Source organism: Stegostoma tigrinum, unplaced genomic scaffold, assembly GCF_030684315.1.
Source record: "Stegostoma tigrinum isolate sSteTig4 unplaced genomic scaffold, sSteTig4.hap1 scaffold_103, whole genome shotgun sequence".
In the NCBI taxonomy this organism is placed as follows: domain Eukaryota; kingdom Metazoa; phylum Chordata; class Chondrichthyes; order Orectolobiformes; family Stegostomatidae; genus Stegostoma; species Stegostoma tigrinum.
Genome location: NW_026728055.1, coordinates 185,205 through 202,428, shown reverse-complemented (window position 1 = coordinate 202,428; position 17,224 = coordinate 185,205). Strand labels below are relative to the sequence as shown.

Sequence of the window (17,224 nt, the reverse complement as noted above, 5' to 3'; positions counted from 1 at the left end):
ACTCAGTCACTGCATCCCACTTCACTCAGTCACTGCATCCCATTTCCCTCAGACACTGCATCTGATTTCCATCAGTCACTGCATCCCATTTCCCTCAGTCATTGCATCCCATTTCCCACAGTCATTGCATCTCCTATCCCTCATTCACTGCATTCCATTAACCACAGTCACTGCATCGCGTTACCCTCAGTCACTGCATCACATTTCCATGAGTCACTGCATCCCAATCCACAGTGTCACAGCATCCCATTTCAAACAGACACTGCATCCCATTTCCCTCAGTCACTGCATCCCATTTCCATCAGTCACTGCATCCCATTTCCATCAGTCACTGCATCCCATTTCCATCAGTCTTGGCATCTCATTTCCCTCAGTCACTGCAGCCCATTTCCCTCAGTCACTGCAGCCCATTTCCCTCAGTCACTGCATCACATTTCACTCAGTCACTGCATCACATTTCACTCAATCACTGCATCCCATGTCCCACATTCACTGCATCCCATTTCCATCAGCCACTGTTTCCCCTATCTCTCAGACGCTGTATTCAATTTCCCACACTCACTGCATGCATTCCCGTCAGTCACTGCATCCCATGTCCCTCAGTCACTGCATCCCATTTCCCTCAGTCACTGCATCTCATTTCACTCAGCCATTGCATCCAATTTCACTCAGTGACTGCATCACAGTTCACTCAGTGACGGAATCACATTTCACTCAGTGACGGAATCACATTCCACGCAGTCACTGCATCCCATTCCACGCAGTCACTGCATCCCATTTCACGCAGTCACTGCATCCCATTTCACGCAGTCACTGCATCCCATTCCACGCAGTCACTGCATCCCATTCCACGCAGTCACTGCATCCCATTCCACGCAGTCACTGCATCCCATTCCACGCAGTCACTGCATCCCATTCCACGCAGTCACTGCATCCCATTTCACGCAGTCACTGCATCCCATTTCACGCAGACACTGCATCCCATTTCACGCAGACACTGCATCCCATTTCACGCAGACACTGCATCCCATTTCACGCAGTCACTGCATCACATTTCACTCAGTCACTGCATCCCATTTCACGCAGTCACTGCATCCCATTTCAAGTAGTCACTGCATCCCATTTCACGCAGACACTGCATCCCATTTCACGCAGACACTGCATCCCATTTCACGCAGTCACTGCATCCCATTCCACGCAGTCACTGCATCCCATTTCACGCAGTCACTGCATCCCATTCCACGCAGTCACTGCATCCCATTCCACGCAGTCACTGCATCCCATTCCACGCAGTCACTGCATCCCATTCCACGCAGTCACTGCATCCCATTCCACGCAGTCACTGCATCCCATTCCACGCAGTCACTGCATCCCATTTCACGCAGTCACTGCATCCCATTTCACGCAGTCACTGCATCCCATTTCACGCAGACACTGCATCCCATTTCACGCAGTCACTGCATCACATTTCACTCAGTCACTGCATCCCATTTCACGCAGTCACTGCATCCCATTTCAAGTAGTCACTGCATCCCATTTCACGCAGACACTGCATCCCATTTCACGCAGACACTGCATCCCATTTCACGCAGTCACTGCATCACATTTCACTCAGTCACTGCATCCCATTTCACTCAGTCACTGCATCCCATTTGACTCAGCCACTGCATCCCATTTCACTCAGCCACTGCATCCCATTTCACTCAGCCACTGCATCCCATTTCACTCAGCCACTGCATCCCATTTCACTCAGCCACTGCATCCCATTTCACTCAGTGACTGCATCACAGTTCATCCAGTGACTGCATCACAGTTCACCCAGTGACTGCATCACAGTTCACCCAGTGACTGCATCACAGTTCACCCAGTGACATGCATCACAGTTCACCCAGTGACTGCATCACAGTTCACTCAGTGACGGAATCACATTTCACTCAGTGACTGAATCATATTTCACTGAGTCACTGCATCCCATTTCACACAGTCACTGCATCCCATTTCCCACCATCACAGCATCTTCTTTCCCACAGTCTCTGCATCTCATTTCAATCAGTGATTGCATCCTACTTCACAAAAATAGTGCATCCCATTTTGCTCAGTCACTGCATCTCATTTCACTCGGTCACTGCATCCCATTTCCCTTAGTCACTGCATCCCAATTCCCTCAGGTCACTGCATCCCATGTCCGTGTGTCACTGCATCCCATGTCCGTGTGTCACTGCATCCCATGTCCCTCATTCACTGCATCCCATTTCCCTCAGTCACGGCATCCCATGTCCCTCAGTCACGGCATCCCATGTCCCTCAGTCACGGCATCCCATGTCCCTCAGTCACGGCATCCCATGTCCCTCAGTCACGGCATCCCATGTCCCTCAGTCACGGCATCCCATGTCCCTCAGTCACGGCATCCCATGTCCCTCAGTCACGGCATCCCATGTCCCTCAGTCACGGCATCCCATGTCCCTCAGTCACTGCATCCCATGTCCCTCAGTCACTGCATCCCATGTCCCTCAGTCACTGCATCCCATGTCCCTCAGTCACTGCATCCCATGTCCCTCAGTCACTGCATCCCATGTCCCTCAGTCACTGCATCCCATGTCCCTCAGTCACTGCATCCCATGTCCCTCAGTCACTGCATCCCATGTCCCTCAGTCACTGCATCCCATGTCCCTCAGTCACTGCATCCCATGTCCCTCAGTCACTGCATCCCATGTCCCTCAGTCACTGCATCCCATTTCCCTCAGTCACTGCATCCCATTTCCCTCAGTCACTGCATCTCATTTCACTCAGCCATTGCATCCAATTTCACTCAGTGACGGAATCACAGTTCACTCAGTGACGGAATCACATTTCACTCAGTGACGGAATCACATTCCACGCAGTCACTGCATCCCATTCCACGCAGTCACTGCATCCCATTCCACGCAGTCACTGCATCCCATTCCACGCAGTCACTGCATCCCATTCCACGCAGTCACTGCATCCCATTCCACGCAGTCACTGCATCCCATTCCACGCAGTCACTGCATCCCATTCCACGCAGTCACTGCATCCCATTCCACGCAGTCACTGCATCCCATTCCACGCAGTCACTGCATCCCATTCCACGCAGTCACTGCATCCCATTCCACGCAGTCACTGCATCCCATTCCACGCAGTCACTGCATCCCATTCCACGCAGTCACTGCATCCCATTCCACGCAGTCACTGCATCCCATTCCACGCAGTCACTGCATCCCATTCCACGCAGTCACTGCATCCCATTCCACGCAGTCACTGCATCCCATTTCACGCAGTCACTGCATCCCATTTCAAGCAGTCACTGCATCCCATTTCACGCAGACACTGCATCCCATTTCACGCAGACACTGCATCCCATTTCACGCAGTCACTGCATCCCATTTCACTCAGTCACTGCATCACATTTCACTCAGTCACTGCATCCCATTTCACTCAGCCACTGCATCCCATTTCACTCAGCCACTGCATCCCATTTCACTCAGCCACTGCATCCCATTTCACTCAGCCACTGCATCCCATTTCACTCAGCCACTGCATCCCATTTCACTCAGTGACTGCATCACAGTTCACCCAGTGACTGCATCACAGTTCACCCAGTGACTGCATCACAGTTCACCCAGTGACATGCATCACAGTTCACCCAGTGACTGCATCACAGTTCACCCAGTGACTGCATCACAGTTCACTCAGTGACTGAATCACAGTACACTCAGTGAGTGCGTCATATTTCACTCAGTGACGGAATCACATTTCACTCAGTGACTGAATCATATTTCACTGAGTCACTGCATCCCATTTCACACAGTCACTGCATCCCATTTCCCACCATCACAGCATCTTCTTTCCCACAGTCTCTGCATCTCATTTCAATCAGTGATTGCATCCTACTTCACAAAAATAGTGCATCCCATTTTGCTCAGTCACTGCATCTCATTTCACTCGGTCACTGCATCCCATTTCCCTTAGTCACTGCATCCCAATTCCCTCAGGACTCTGCATCCCATGTCCGTGTGTCACTGCATCCCATGTCCGTGTGTCACTGCATCCCATGTCCCTCATTCACTGCATCCCATTTCCCTCAGTCACGGCATCCCATGTCCCTCAGTCACGGCATCCCATGTCCCTCAGTCACGGCATCCCATGTCCCTCAGTCACGGCATCCCATGTCCCTCAGTCACGGCATCCCATGTCCCTCAGTCACGGCATCCCATGTCCCTCAGTCACGGCATCCCATGTCCCTCAGTCACGGCATCCCATGTCCCTCAGTCACGGCATCCCATGTCCCTCAGTCACGGCATCCCATGTCCCTCAGTCACGGCATCCCATGTCCCTCAGTCACGGCATCCCATGTCCCTCAGTCACGGCATCCCATGTCCCTCAGTCACGGCATCCCATGTCCCTCAGTCACGGCATCCCATGTCCCTCAGTCACGGCATCCCATGTCCCTCAGTCACGGCATCCCATGTCCCTCAGTCACGGCATCCCATGTCCCTCAGTCACGGCATCCCATGTCCCTCAGTCACGGCATCCCATGTCCCTCAGTCACGGCATCCCATGTCCCTCAGTCACGGCATCCCATGTCCCTCAGTCACGGCATCCCATGTCCCTCAGTCACGGCATCCCATGTCCCTCAGTCACTGCATCCCATGTCCCTCAGTCACTGCATCCCATGTCCCTCAGTCACTGCATCCCATGTCCCTCAGTCACTGCATCTCATTTCACTCAGCCATTGCATCCAATTTCACTCAGTGAGTGCATCACATTTCACTCAGTGACTGAATCACATTCCACGCAGTCACTGCATCCCATTTCACGCAGTCACTGCATCCCATTTCACGCAGTCACTGCATCCCATTTCACGCAGTCACTGCATCCCATTTCACGCAGTCACTGCATCCCATTCCACGCAGTCACTGCATCCCATTCCACGCAGTCACTGCATCCCATTCCACGCAGTCACTGCATCCCATTCCACGCAGTCACTGCATCCCATTCCACGCAGTCACTGCATCCCATTCCACGCAGTCACTGCATCCCATTTCACGCAGTCACTGCATCCCATTTCACGCAGTCACTGCATCCCATTTCACGCAGTCACTGCATCCCATTTCACGCAGTCACTGCATCCCATTTCACGCAGACACTGCATCCCATTTCACGCAGACACTGCATCCCATTTCACGCAGACACTGCATCCCATTTCACGCAGTCACTGCATCCCATTTCACTCAGTCACTGCATCCCATTTCACTCAGTCACTGCATCACATTTCACTCAGTCACTGCATCACATTTCACTCAGCCACTGCATCCCAACTCACTCCATCACTGCATCTCCCTCTCCACAGTCACAGCATCCCATTTCCATCAGTCACTGGTTCCCGTATCCCACAGACACTGCATTCAATTTCCGACACTCACTGTATCCCATTTCCCAAAGACACAGCATCTCCTTTCCCACAGTCTCTGCATCTCATTTCAATCAATGATTGCATACTACTTCCCAAAAATACTGCATCCCATTGCCCTCAGTCACTGCATCCCATTGCCCTCAGTCACTGCATCCCATTGCCCTCAGTCACTGCATCCCATTGCCCTCAGTCACTGCATCCCATTGCCCTCAGTCACTGCATCCCATTGCCCTCAGTCACTGCATCCCATTGCCCTCAGTCACTGCATCCCATTGCCCTCAGTCACTGCATCCCATTGCCCTCAGTCACTGCATCCCATTGCCCTCAGTCACTGCATCCCATTGCCCTCAGTCACTGCATCCCATTGCCCTCAGTCACTGCATCCCATTGCCCTCAGTCACTGCATCCCATTGCCCTCAGTCACTGCATCCCATTGCCCTCAGTCACTGCATCCCATTGCCCTCAGTCACTGCATCCCATTGCCCTCAGTCACTGCATCCCATTGCCCTCAGTCACTGCATCCCATTGCCCTCAGTCACTGCATCCCATTGCCCTCAGTCACTGCATCACATTCCCCTCAGTCACTGCATCCCATTTCCCTCAGACACTGCATCCCATGTCCCTCAGTCACTGCATCCCATTTCACTCAGTCACTGCATCCCATTTCACTCAGTCACTGCATCCCATTTCACTCAGTCACTGCAACACATTTCACTCACTGACTGCATCCCATTTCCGTCAGTCACTGCATCCCATTTCCCTCAGTCACTGCATCCCATTTCCAACAGTCACTGCATCGCATTTCACTCAGTCACTGCATCGCATTTCACTCAGTCACTGCAACACATTTCACTCAGTGGCTGCAACACATTTCACTCACTGACTGCATCACATTTCACTCACTGACTGCATCACATTTCACTCACTGACTGCATCACATTTCACTCACTGACTGCATCACATTTCACTCACTGACTGCATCACATTTCACTCACTGACTGCATCACATTTCACTCAATCACTGCATCCCATGTCCCACACTCACTGCGTCCCATTCCCCTCAGTCACTGCATCCCATTACCCTGAGTCACAGTATGCCATTTCCCACAGTCACTTCATCTCCTTTCCCTCTGTCACTGCACCCCACGTCCCTCAGTCACTGCACCCCACGTCCCTCAGTCACTGCATCCCATTGCCCTCAGTCACTGCATCCCATTGCCCTCAGTCACTGCATCCCATTGCCCTCAGTCACTGCATCCCATTGCCCTCAGTCACTGCATCCCATTGCCCTCAGTCACTGCATCCCATTGCCCTCAGTCACTGCATCCCATTGCCCTCAGTCACTGCATCCCATTGCCCTCAGTCACTGCATCCCATTGCCCTCAGTCACTGCATCCCATTGCCCTCAGTCACTGCATCCCATTGCCCTCAGTCACTGCATCCCATTGTCCTCAGTCACTGCATCCCATTGTCCTCAGTCACTGCATCCCATTGTCCTCAGTCACTGCATCCCATTGCCCTCAGTCGCTGCATCCCATTGCCCTCAGTCGCTGCATCCCATTGCCCTCAGTCGCTGCATCCCATTGTCCTCAGTCGCTGCATCCCATTGTCCTCAGTCACTGCATCCCATTGCCCTCAGTCACTGCATCCCATTGCCCTCAGTCACTGCATCCCATTGTCCTCAGTCACTGCATCCCATTGTCCACCCTAAGGAAGACAAACCCACGTAACATATCTAGTGACTTAAAACATACTCTATTGTTGCCCAAGGTGGAGAGCTGGATGAACACAGCAGGTCAAGCAGCATCAGAGAAGCAAGAAAGCTGATGTTTCGGAACGAGACCCTACTTCAGAAAATTGGCGCTGGAGAATCTGAGACAACAAGGTGTAGAGCCGGATGATACTGCTTGGCCTGCTGTGTTCATCCAGCTTTACACCTTCTTATCTCAGATTCTCCAGCATCTGCAGTTCCTCCTACCTCTATTGTTGCCCTTTCACTTTACTGAACTAATATGAGCCAGTAGTTTTGTTTAGGCTCGTGTAATCTTACGCTTATTGGCCTGTACAAAATCCTGAATTAATTTTGATCGACTGACGGGAGGAGAGATGAATTTTTTAGAAATTTTTGTTTTCTACCAATTTGCAGAGGGCATCGTGGGCGATTGAAGGACAGTGTTATTATCCTCCAGGTCTGCGGACTGCATCGTTACCAACTTGCCCATTTGCATATACATACAATATTCATTATGTACCAATGAAACATAATAAACCAATACTGTGTACTAAAAACAACGCTCACATATCAATGGAAATTTAAATATTTATCATAGAGTTTGAAGAATTGAATTCAATGATACAAAGCAAAAGCCAGTGAAGATGAGTGCAGTTGGTCAGCACTTTTGCCACTAAGTGGAGGTTGGCAGTTTGAGGCCACCCAGGAACAAGCAAGCTCTGTCTAACTCCAAGGGCAGCACGGTGGCTCAGTGGTTAGCACTGCTGACTCACAGCGCCAGGGACCCAGGTTCGATCCCACCGTTGGACGATTTTCTGTGCGGAGTTTGTACATTCTGCCCATGCCTGCATGGGTTCCTGCTGGGTGCTCTGGTTTCCTCCCACAGTCCAAAGATGTGCAGGCTCGGTGTATGGGCCATGCCAAACTTGCCCATTGTGTTTAGGGATGTGTAGATTAGGTGTGTTAGTCATGGGAAACGTACGGTTACTGAGGAAAGGGTCGGGGGATGAGTCAGGGTGAGATGCTCTTTGGAGCGTGGCCGTGGACTTCTTGGGTCAAAAGGGGCTTGTTTCCACACCATAGGGATTCTATGATATGGAAGTATCTTTTGAAGTGGACATTCATGGGTATGCTGCAACAGAGACCTTGAAATACGGCACAACAAATATTTGGAACTAGACTGTCAATTCAGACAGAGCATCAAAAAAGGTCATGGAAGTTGTCACCGATATAAAGCAGGATTGATGAAAATCCAGCAGGAAATGGTGTCAAAAGGCACAGTATCTTTTATTCATCTCCAGTTATTTTGTCCAAGGCACTGGATGCTGGCAGGATTGAAACATTTAAGAAATGCTTCACAAATCACATATAAGGACCTGCACATCTTTGAACAATGGGAGGAAACTGCAGCACCTGGCAGAAGCCCCTCGCAGACGCGGGGAGGACGTGTCAATTCCACACAGATCGTTACCCAAGACTGGAATCTCAATTGGCTCCCCAGTGCATGAGCAGCTCTAACCACTGAGCAACTACCTTGCCCAGAAGGGGTTTTATAAGCGCATACATTATTTCCATTAAGACAGATCCAATCCTCTATGTCCAATCAAAATAACATATTGTAGATATCATGACAACAATCATAAATGATTTTGAATAAGTAAATCAAAAAAATTGAAATAGTTTCCAAGCCGAAATACTAGATATGGTGCAGTTAAGATGAATAGCGCAACAACAAAAAGGCCATATTTTATGTGACGATCGGTAACACTTGAAAACTTGCAACAATTCGTCGCCAGTAGTGCTCTGAAGTGGCTTGATGGTGCACTCCTTCAGACACTGGAATGAAACTCCAAAGATCACAAATTCTCCTTCAATACCGTGTTGTAACAGTGACTGCATCAACCTGAGTTTATGGGCCTGACTGGAAACCCACACAACATGCATAAACAAAAAAATAATCTAAGGTGACAGGAGAAAAAAATGTATGTATGCAACGTCTTTGAAAAGCAATTATTTGTAGCGGCTGCAAGCCCATAAGGAATCTCGTTTCGCAGATTATATTCATATGCACTGCAGGTCATGCCAGTCAGAATCAGTTTTCGTTTCATGACAGACAACTAAAATGTCCATTACAATGAACGTTGGTTGATCAGAAGATTTTAAGTAAGGACTATGTCTTGTGCGAGCTGACGGCATTAGGGGATGGAGAAGGTACATGCACTGCTGGCATCTTGACACCATTGAATGAGCAAGCGTGGACGCAAAGGTTGTAACAGGTAACAATTGTACAGGCAATATCTTTTGAGCTCCTTCCGAGCAGGCCTGTAATACTCTAAAGCTGTGCCAGACCCTCACTTCCTCCACCTTACGTACGCTGCCTTTTCTTTTTGACAAGAAGCACCTCTGTACCCGTCATCCAAGGCTCCTGAATCTTACCCCTTCTTATCTGTCTCAGAGGAACAAATTTATACATCACTCGCAACAACTGCTCCTTGAACAGCCTCCACATGTCTGCTGCGCCCTTTCTGTGGAACAATTGCTCCCAATCTGTACTTCCCAACTCCTGTCTGATAGCATCATAGTTTCCTTGACCCCAGTGAAATATCTTCCCCTGGTAACTGCTCCTTTCACTTTCCATGGCTATGGTAAATGTGAGGCTCTTGCGGTCACTGTCGCCAAAGTGTTCTCCCACCACGAGATCTGACACCTGTCCTGGCTCATCGCCGAGCACCAAATCCAAAATGGCCTCCCCCCTCGGCCTGTCCACATACTGAGTCAGGAAACCCTCCTGAACACACCTGACAAAAACGGCTCCATCCAAACCATCTGCACTCAGGAGGTTTCAATCTATATTGGGAAAGTTGAAGTCACCCATAACAACAACCCTGATACGTTTGCACTTTTCAACAATCTGCCGGCCAATGAGTTCTTCGATCTCCCAACTGCTATTTGGGGTCTGTAGAAAACCCCCAGTGAGGTGACTGCTGCCTTGCTGTTCTGAACGTCCACCCACACTGGCTCAGTCGACAAACCTTCCTTGGCAACATCAGCCCATACCACCACAGTAGACAAGTCCTCAAAGGTTCTTTCAGCCGCCGTGATACTGTCCTTGACCAACAAAGCCACACCTCCCCCTCTTTTACCACCTTCCCAGACCTTAATGAAAGATCTAAACACGAGAACCTGCAACATCCATTCCTGACCCTCCTCTATCCATGCCTCCGAAATGGCCACAACATCGAAGTCCCAGGTACCTATCCAAGCTGCAAGCTCACCTACATTATTCCGGATACTCCCGGCATTAAAGTCGTCACACTTCAATCCAGCTTGCTGTCTGCCAGCACACTCCTGTGACAGTGAGGTCCTGACCATGTCCTCCCTACGCTCATCCTCCTGTGTACTGGGACTACACCTCAGTTTCCCATCCCCCTTCTGAGCTAGTTTAAATCCAACCGAATGGCACTAGCCAATTTCCCACCCAGGATATTCGTGCCCCTCTCATTCAAGTGGAGACCGTCCTGTTTGTACAGGTCCCACCTTCCCCAGAACGAGCCCCAATTGTCCATGTACCTGAAGCCCTCCCACCTGCACCATCCCTGCAGTCACGTCTTCAGCTGAAATCTCTCCCTGTTCTTTGCCTCGCTATCACGTGGTACGGGTGACAAACCAGAGATGACCACTCTGTTTGTTCTAGCTCTCGGCTTCCACCCTAGCTCCCTCAAATCCTGCCTGACATCCCTATCCCTCTTTCTACCTATGCCGTTGGTGCCTATGTATATCACGACTTGGGGCTGGTCAGCCTCTCCCCTCAGGACCCTAAACACACGATCCGAGACATGACAGACCCTGGCACCTGGTCGGCAACACACCAATCGTGAGTCTCTTTCGTTCCCGGCAAATCTTCTATCAGTCCCTCTAACTATTGAGTCCCCAATGACTATCACTCTCTTCCTATCCCCGCTCCCCTTCTGTGCAAGAGGGACAGACTCTGTGCCAGAGACCTGCACCCTACTGCATACCCCTGCGAAGTCGTCCCCGGAACAGTATCCAAAATGGTATAGTTGTTTTTCAGGGGAGCTACCGCAGGGGATTTCAGGGGAACGACCACAGGGGAAGGTTGGTCAAGCTACACCGGGTAAATGTGCATTTTTGGCTGAAGAAACATGTGTTTCAATGTGAGCTAATGGAAGAAGCCATGGAGTCAAAGCTAAACATTTCGACAATAAGACAACCATTCTTAAAAGCAGCAGACAGCGTGAAAAAGAAATGAGCTGCTTTAATATCCACTTAAAATTAATGTGGAATATCAGATGGAATTTTCTTATTGACTCCATTGTGCAATCATGTCGAGCTAAAAATGTTAACTGCATTAATTAATACTAACCAGAAATGGACTTTGTTGTAAATGGTTTGACGGTTAGAGGCATTACCTCTAAAACCTTCTCTGCCAAAGTGTTCAATAAATTGCTGCAACCTGAAAGAAGTAATTCTTCCCTGAATTAATGGGCAACCAATTTGAAAATGTGGCCTCTGGTCGTAAAATCTTTCACAAATGGGAGTAATCTCTACGGATATACACTATCAAGCCTCTTTAGAATCTTAAATGTTGAAAAAATAAGATTGTTTTCAATCTTAAAAACGCCAATGAACGTAGTCCCTGCCTGCCCAACTTTCCTAAGCATAGCAATCCCCTCCGCCATTTCCGAAATCAACCCAGTCAACATGAGGTGTACGGCCTCCGCAGCATTCGCTCTGTGGCTGTACATGACTTGTCAGTTACCATCTTGCTGCTACAACTCTACTTCTATTAACGATGCAGTCCTCTGTCCATCCGAACATACTACCGTTGAACACACGGGCTCTTTTCCTTCGAGACACCTTACGAGCTGTACCTTATCAAATGCTTTGTCGTACATTGAGATTTCAACATCAACTGGTGGTCCTTCATCAGTAATGTTTGTTTCCTTCTCAAAGCACTGTAGCAAGTTTGTCAAGTATTATTTCCCCGTTATGAAAGGATGTTCACTCTGTAGGATGTTATAGCACACTCAGTACCCTGTTATTTCATCTTTCATTGCCGGCATGAACATCTACCCAGGTTGACCTAAATTGGCAATACTTGCTTACTATTTTGTCCAAGTATCTTTGTAATAATGGTGTTATGTTCACCATCTTTCAATCCTCTGCGAATTTTCCACAATCTAAGGATTCTTGGAACATTATCATCAGTGCCTCCATTGTATCTGTCGCTGCGCTGTTCAACATGAGAGGATACAACTCATCACACACCTTGGATATTTTCTCTACTGATTGGAGTCATGTTTGGAATTCTGTGCAGTGACATTCACTTTTAACAGTTTGCTAAATACGACCAGGAACAGAAATTGTCATCCAGCTGCAACTAAACTAAAGCTTTCAGCACAGAAGGAAGTGTTTCAATTCATTATGAACCCAATAACTCCTGAAAAGGGCAATACAATTTGCCTCAGTCCATAAATGTTCTTCCTCCAACATCCTGAGATGCATCATCTGTATTTCTTCAAATTTACCACAGATTCTGTTTCAATCATCCTTTCAGCAATACGCATGACAACAATTCGGCATTTTTAGTCCCCCTGTAGCCTCCGTTGCACATGTGCATTGTTAGATGATTATTTATTTGCGTGCCTGATTTTTTGCTCGAATGGAGAAAGGTAAATTTCTGTTCTTTTGTCATCAGAGCTATTGCCTCCTCACTCTCATCTTCCTTGTTTTATCCTGTGCTGGAATATTTAATTTGTTGACATATCTGAAATATGTTGTTGAATGGATCGGGTTTTGTAACATTGCATTCCCCATAGACCACCTACCGATGCTGTTGCTCGTTCTCACAGTTATTATCTTGCAGAGTGGAAAATGCAGTTTGAAAGCAATGGAACATCATCGATGAAGAAGTTGATGCATAAATTGCTGCGATCTTCCAAACTACAAACTCACCTTCAATTCTTTCTCGGTCAGAGCATTATGCCGGCGCAAATGAATCGTGTTCTCAATGGGACTTCCAAAACCATGGAATTGAATTTTCATGTTGATTTCTTCTTCCCTCTTCAGAAATGCAAAGTAGTATCGTGATGAAGCTTCCAAGGCGATGATTGTGTCCTTCAATGAACGGAAAAGTGACTTTTAGATTCACGGAAATATTTCACTACTTCTACAGACATGAAAGGCAAACATTCTCCCTGCATATGACCCAGTCTCATTTTATCGTATCTTTCTGATTTTACATGCCACGGGATAATCATCGCAGTGTAACAGAAATGTTGATCATGGAAATTTATCACTGTTTTCATAAATAATGGCAAATTTTCAACATCTTGCAATTGTATGAAGGCTCAGTCTCATCACACCTCGCCTGCTGCACAAAGACATTCTTACACTGCTTTCAATGTTAGGGCTGAAACAAAACACAATCATGACACAAATGCATCAACACACCACTTTCAACAGGATCTGATATCCTTGCCAGGCACTGGAGGGGTTGCGGAGACTGGTGAGTGGATAAAGTCATTCCTCTGTTCAAGCAGGAAAACAGGGACTTTCCAGGAAACTACAGACTGGTGAGTGTCTCATGTCTCAAAAGTATGGGCTAATAAGGGACAGCCAGCATGGTATTATGCAAGGCAGGTTATGTCTTACCAAGTCAGTTGAAGTTTTCACGGAGGTGACAAGGGTGATCAATTCGGATCGAACAGTTGATAACATATACATGGATTTTACGAAGGTTTTCAATAAGGTCCCTCATGGTATGCTCATCCAGAAGATTAAGATCCATGAGATCCATGGTGACTTGGCCTGCCCATATAAGGCAGACGGTAGCAGTGGAAGGCTGACAAAGATAACACAGTATAGGGCTGGAGGAACACAGCAGGCCAGGCAGCATCAACAACGTCAGCTTTCCTGTTCCTCTGATGCTGCCTGACCTGCTGCGTTCCTCCAGCTCCACACTTGGTTAACTCTGATTCCAGCATCTGCAGTTCTTGCCGTCTCAGTGGTGGAAAGCTGTTTTTCTGGCTGCAGCTCAGTGACGAGTGGTGTTCCGCATCGATGTGATTTCTGCTGTTTGTGATATGTGTGAATGACTTGGTTGCAAATGCAGATGGGGGATCACTAAGTTTGCAGATGATATAAGGACCAGTGGACTTGTGGACAGCATGGAAGGTTGTCAAAGGACACAGCAAGATACAGACCAATTGCAAACACGAGCGGAGAAATGGCCGATGGAATTTAATCTGGGCAGGCATGAGGTGTTGCATTTTAGGAGACCAAGTGTTAAGGAAAGGGATACACAGTTAATGGCAGGACCCCAAACAGCAGTGATGTCCAGAGGGATCTTGGGGTCCTAGACCATAACTCCCTGACAGTAGCCACACAAGTAGATAGGGTGGTCAAGAAGGCATATCGCATGCTTGCCTTTATTCATAGGGGAACTCAGTGCAAGAGTCAGGATGTCACATTGCAGCTTTACAAGACTTTGGGGAGACCACACAGAGTATTGCATTCAATTCTGGCCACCACATTACACTAAGGACGTGCAGGCTTTGGACAGGGTGCAGAAGAGATTTACCAGCATGCTGACTGGAATAGAGGGTATGAACGAGAGGGAGAAGCTGGAAAAACTCTTCATTTTCTCTGGAGCAGTAGAAGCTGAGGGCAGGCTCGATAGAAGTCTATAAAATTAGGAGATACATAAATACAGCTAACGGTCAGAAAATTTCTCCCCCGGAGTTGAAGTGTCCACTATTAGGGGGCATGCATTTAAGCTGAGAGGGGGGAAGTTCAAAAGAGATGTGAGGGGCAAATATTTCACACTGAGCATGTTAAAAGTGTGGAATACATTGCCCGGGGTGGTAGTGGATGCAGATACGATGAAAGCATTTAAAAGGGACTTTTAGTTAAGTGCGCGAATAGGTAAGGAATGGAGGACTGTGGATCAAGGACAGGCAGAAGGGATTATTTCATTTGTTGTCATGTTTGGCCCAACATGGTGGGCCAAAGGGCACATTCCTGTTGCTGTCGTGTTCCAAGTTTTATGCTCACTTGTATCATGATTGCAAAAAGTAGGATTGGGAAGAATTTTTGAGAAGCGTTTGTGAACATTATTTCATGGAAGGACAAACGGGATAAGGATCAGGTGACACAGCACAAACAGATTTTGGAGCCCATGATGAATCATACGGACCTCACAAGCACCAATGATCAGAGGGATCTCAGGATCTTGATGTGCATGCCTGTTGATCCCCCAATGTAATGGACCAGGTCGTTGAAGTGGTTTGGAAGGCACATTGGATACTTGTCTTTATTAGACTTAATATTAAGTGATAGAGTTTCAGAATAGGCAGGGTATGTACAAAATGTTGGTTAGGCCCAACAGTGAAGTCAACGGTGAGAAAATACAGTGAGACTTGGACAACGATCAGGCTTGGCCTGATAAAGGTTAAGTTACATTTGCGCCACACAAGTGCTAAGCAGCAATCAGCTCCAACAAGAGAGAATATGACCACATCAAAAAAATTCCATGTCCTTACCCTCACATCATCCTTACATTTATTTTTTTTTTAAACGTGCAAGTGCTATCCAAGCCATGCAAGGCTATGGGCCAGGTGTTGGAAATGAGGTTAGAACAATTCAGTGCTTGTCCTTGACTGTCACAGAATCCGTGAGCTGAAGAATGTATTTCTCCTGTATTGTAGACGACTCAGGTGCTTGGCTATCCACAAAACCAAGGTTAACACTGATCTAAAACTAAACTGGGTCAGTTATACAATCAGCAGTAGCCAGGTCCATGGTACAAACCACCCTGCTGTGGGACAGGGTCAGGCAAATCCAAGTGAGCGAACGTGGTTGGAGACTCATTCGTTGGGGGCATAGATTCTGTAGCCACATTTGAGACACCAGGGCTGCGTGTTGCATCCCTGCTGCCAAGGTCAAGGGCATCTCTGATTGGGTGCCAGAAATTCTTAAGGGGGAGGGTGAGCAGCCAGAGGCCACTGTGCACGTTGGTACCAATGACATAGGCAGAAAGAGGGATGACATCCTGCGGACTGTGTGCAAGGAGTTAGCAAAGAGGCTGAAAGGCAGGACCGAGAGGGTAATAATTTATGGGTTACCACGAGTGCCACATGTTAGTGAGTTAAGTCAGAGAAAGATAGGGGAGATGAAAATGCATGGTTAAGGAGCTGGCACAGGGGGCTGGATTTCCGGTTCATGGATAATTGGGACCATTTCTGAGCAAGGGGTGACCTGTGTAAGAGGGATGGGGGGCCCGGTCCCTGTGAGCGGGTCAGGGCTGCGGGGGCCCGGTCCCTGTGAGCGGGTCAGGGCTGCGGGGGCCCGGTCCCTGTGAGCGGGTCAGGGCTGCGGGGGCCCGGTCCCTGTGAGCGGGTCAGGGCTGCGGGGGCCCGGTCCCTGTGAGCGGGTCAGGGCTGCGGGGGCCCGGTCCCTGTGAGCGGGTCAGGGCTGCGGGGGCCCGGTCCCTGTGAGCGGGTCAGGGCTGCGGGGGCCCGGTCCCTGTGAGCGGGTCAGGGCTGCGGGGGCCCGGTCCCTGTGAGCGGGTCAGGGCTGCGGGGGCCCGGTCCCTGTGAGCGGGTCAGGGCTGCGGGGGCCCGGTCCCTGTGAGCGGGTCAGGGCTGCGGGGGCCCGGTCCCTGTGAGCGGGTCAGGGCTGCGGGGGCCCGGTCCCTGTGAGCGGGTCAGGGCTGCGGGGGCCCGGTCCCTGTGAGCGGGTCAGGGCTGCGGGGGCCCGGTCCCTGTGAGCGGGTCAGGGCTGCGGGGGCCCGGTCCCTGTGAGCGGGTCAGGGCTGCGGGGGCCCGGTCCCTGTGAGCGGGTCAGGGCTGCGGGGGCCCGGTCCCTGTGAGCGGGTCAGGGCTGCGGGGGCCCGGTCCCTGTGAGCGGGTCAGGGCTGCGGGGGCCCGGTCCCTGTGAGCGGGTCAGGGCTGCGGGGGCCCGGTCCCTGTGAGCGGGTCAGGGCTGCGGGGGCCCGGTCCCTGTGAGCGGGTCAGGGCTGCGGGGGCCCGGTCCCTGTG

At 49.5% G+C, this 17,224-nt stretch overlaps 1 protein-coding gene across 8 annotated transcripts in view; it reads right to left on the bottom strand.

Annotated features, from left to right (window-relative positions):
* LOC132207574 (uncharacterized) overlaps positions 1 to 17,224 on the bottom strand; it is a 196,757-nt gene that overhangs the window by 27,739 nt on the left and 151,794 nt on the right. For 3 of the 8 annotated variants that reach the window (XR_009443588.1, XR_009443589.1, XR_009443590.1), the window contains one exon: positions 13,140 to 13,301. The exons of 2 other annotated variants lie outside the window; for them this stretch is intronic. Coding sequence is in view for 2 of the 6 variants with exons in the window: in XM_059643527.1 (XP_059499510.1) it covers positions 12,056 to 12,111 (56 nt within the window). In the remaining 4 variants the exon portion in view is untranslated. Of the gene's footprint in view, positions 1 to 11,547; positions 11,844 to 12,055; positions 12,192 to 13,139; positions 13,302 to 17,224 lie in introns of those variants that run through there. 3 more of the 8 variants (XM_059643527.1, XM_059643528.1, XR_009443591.1) reach the window with 2 other exon arrangements.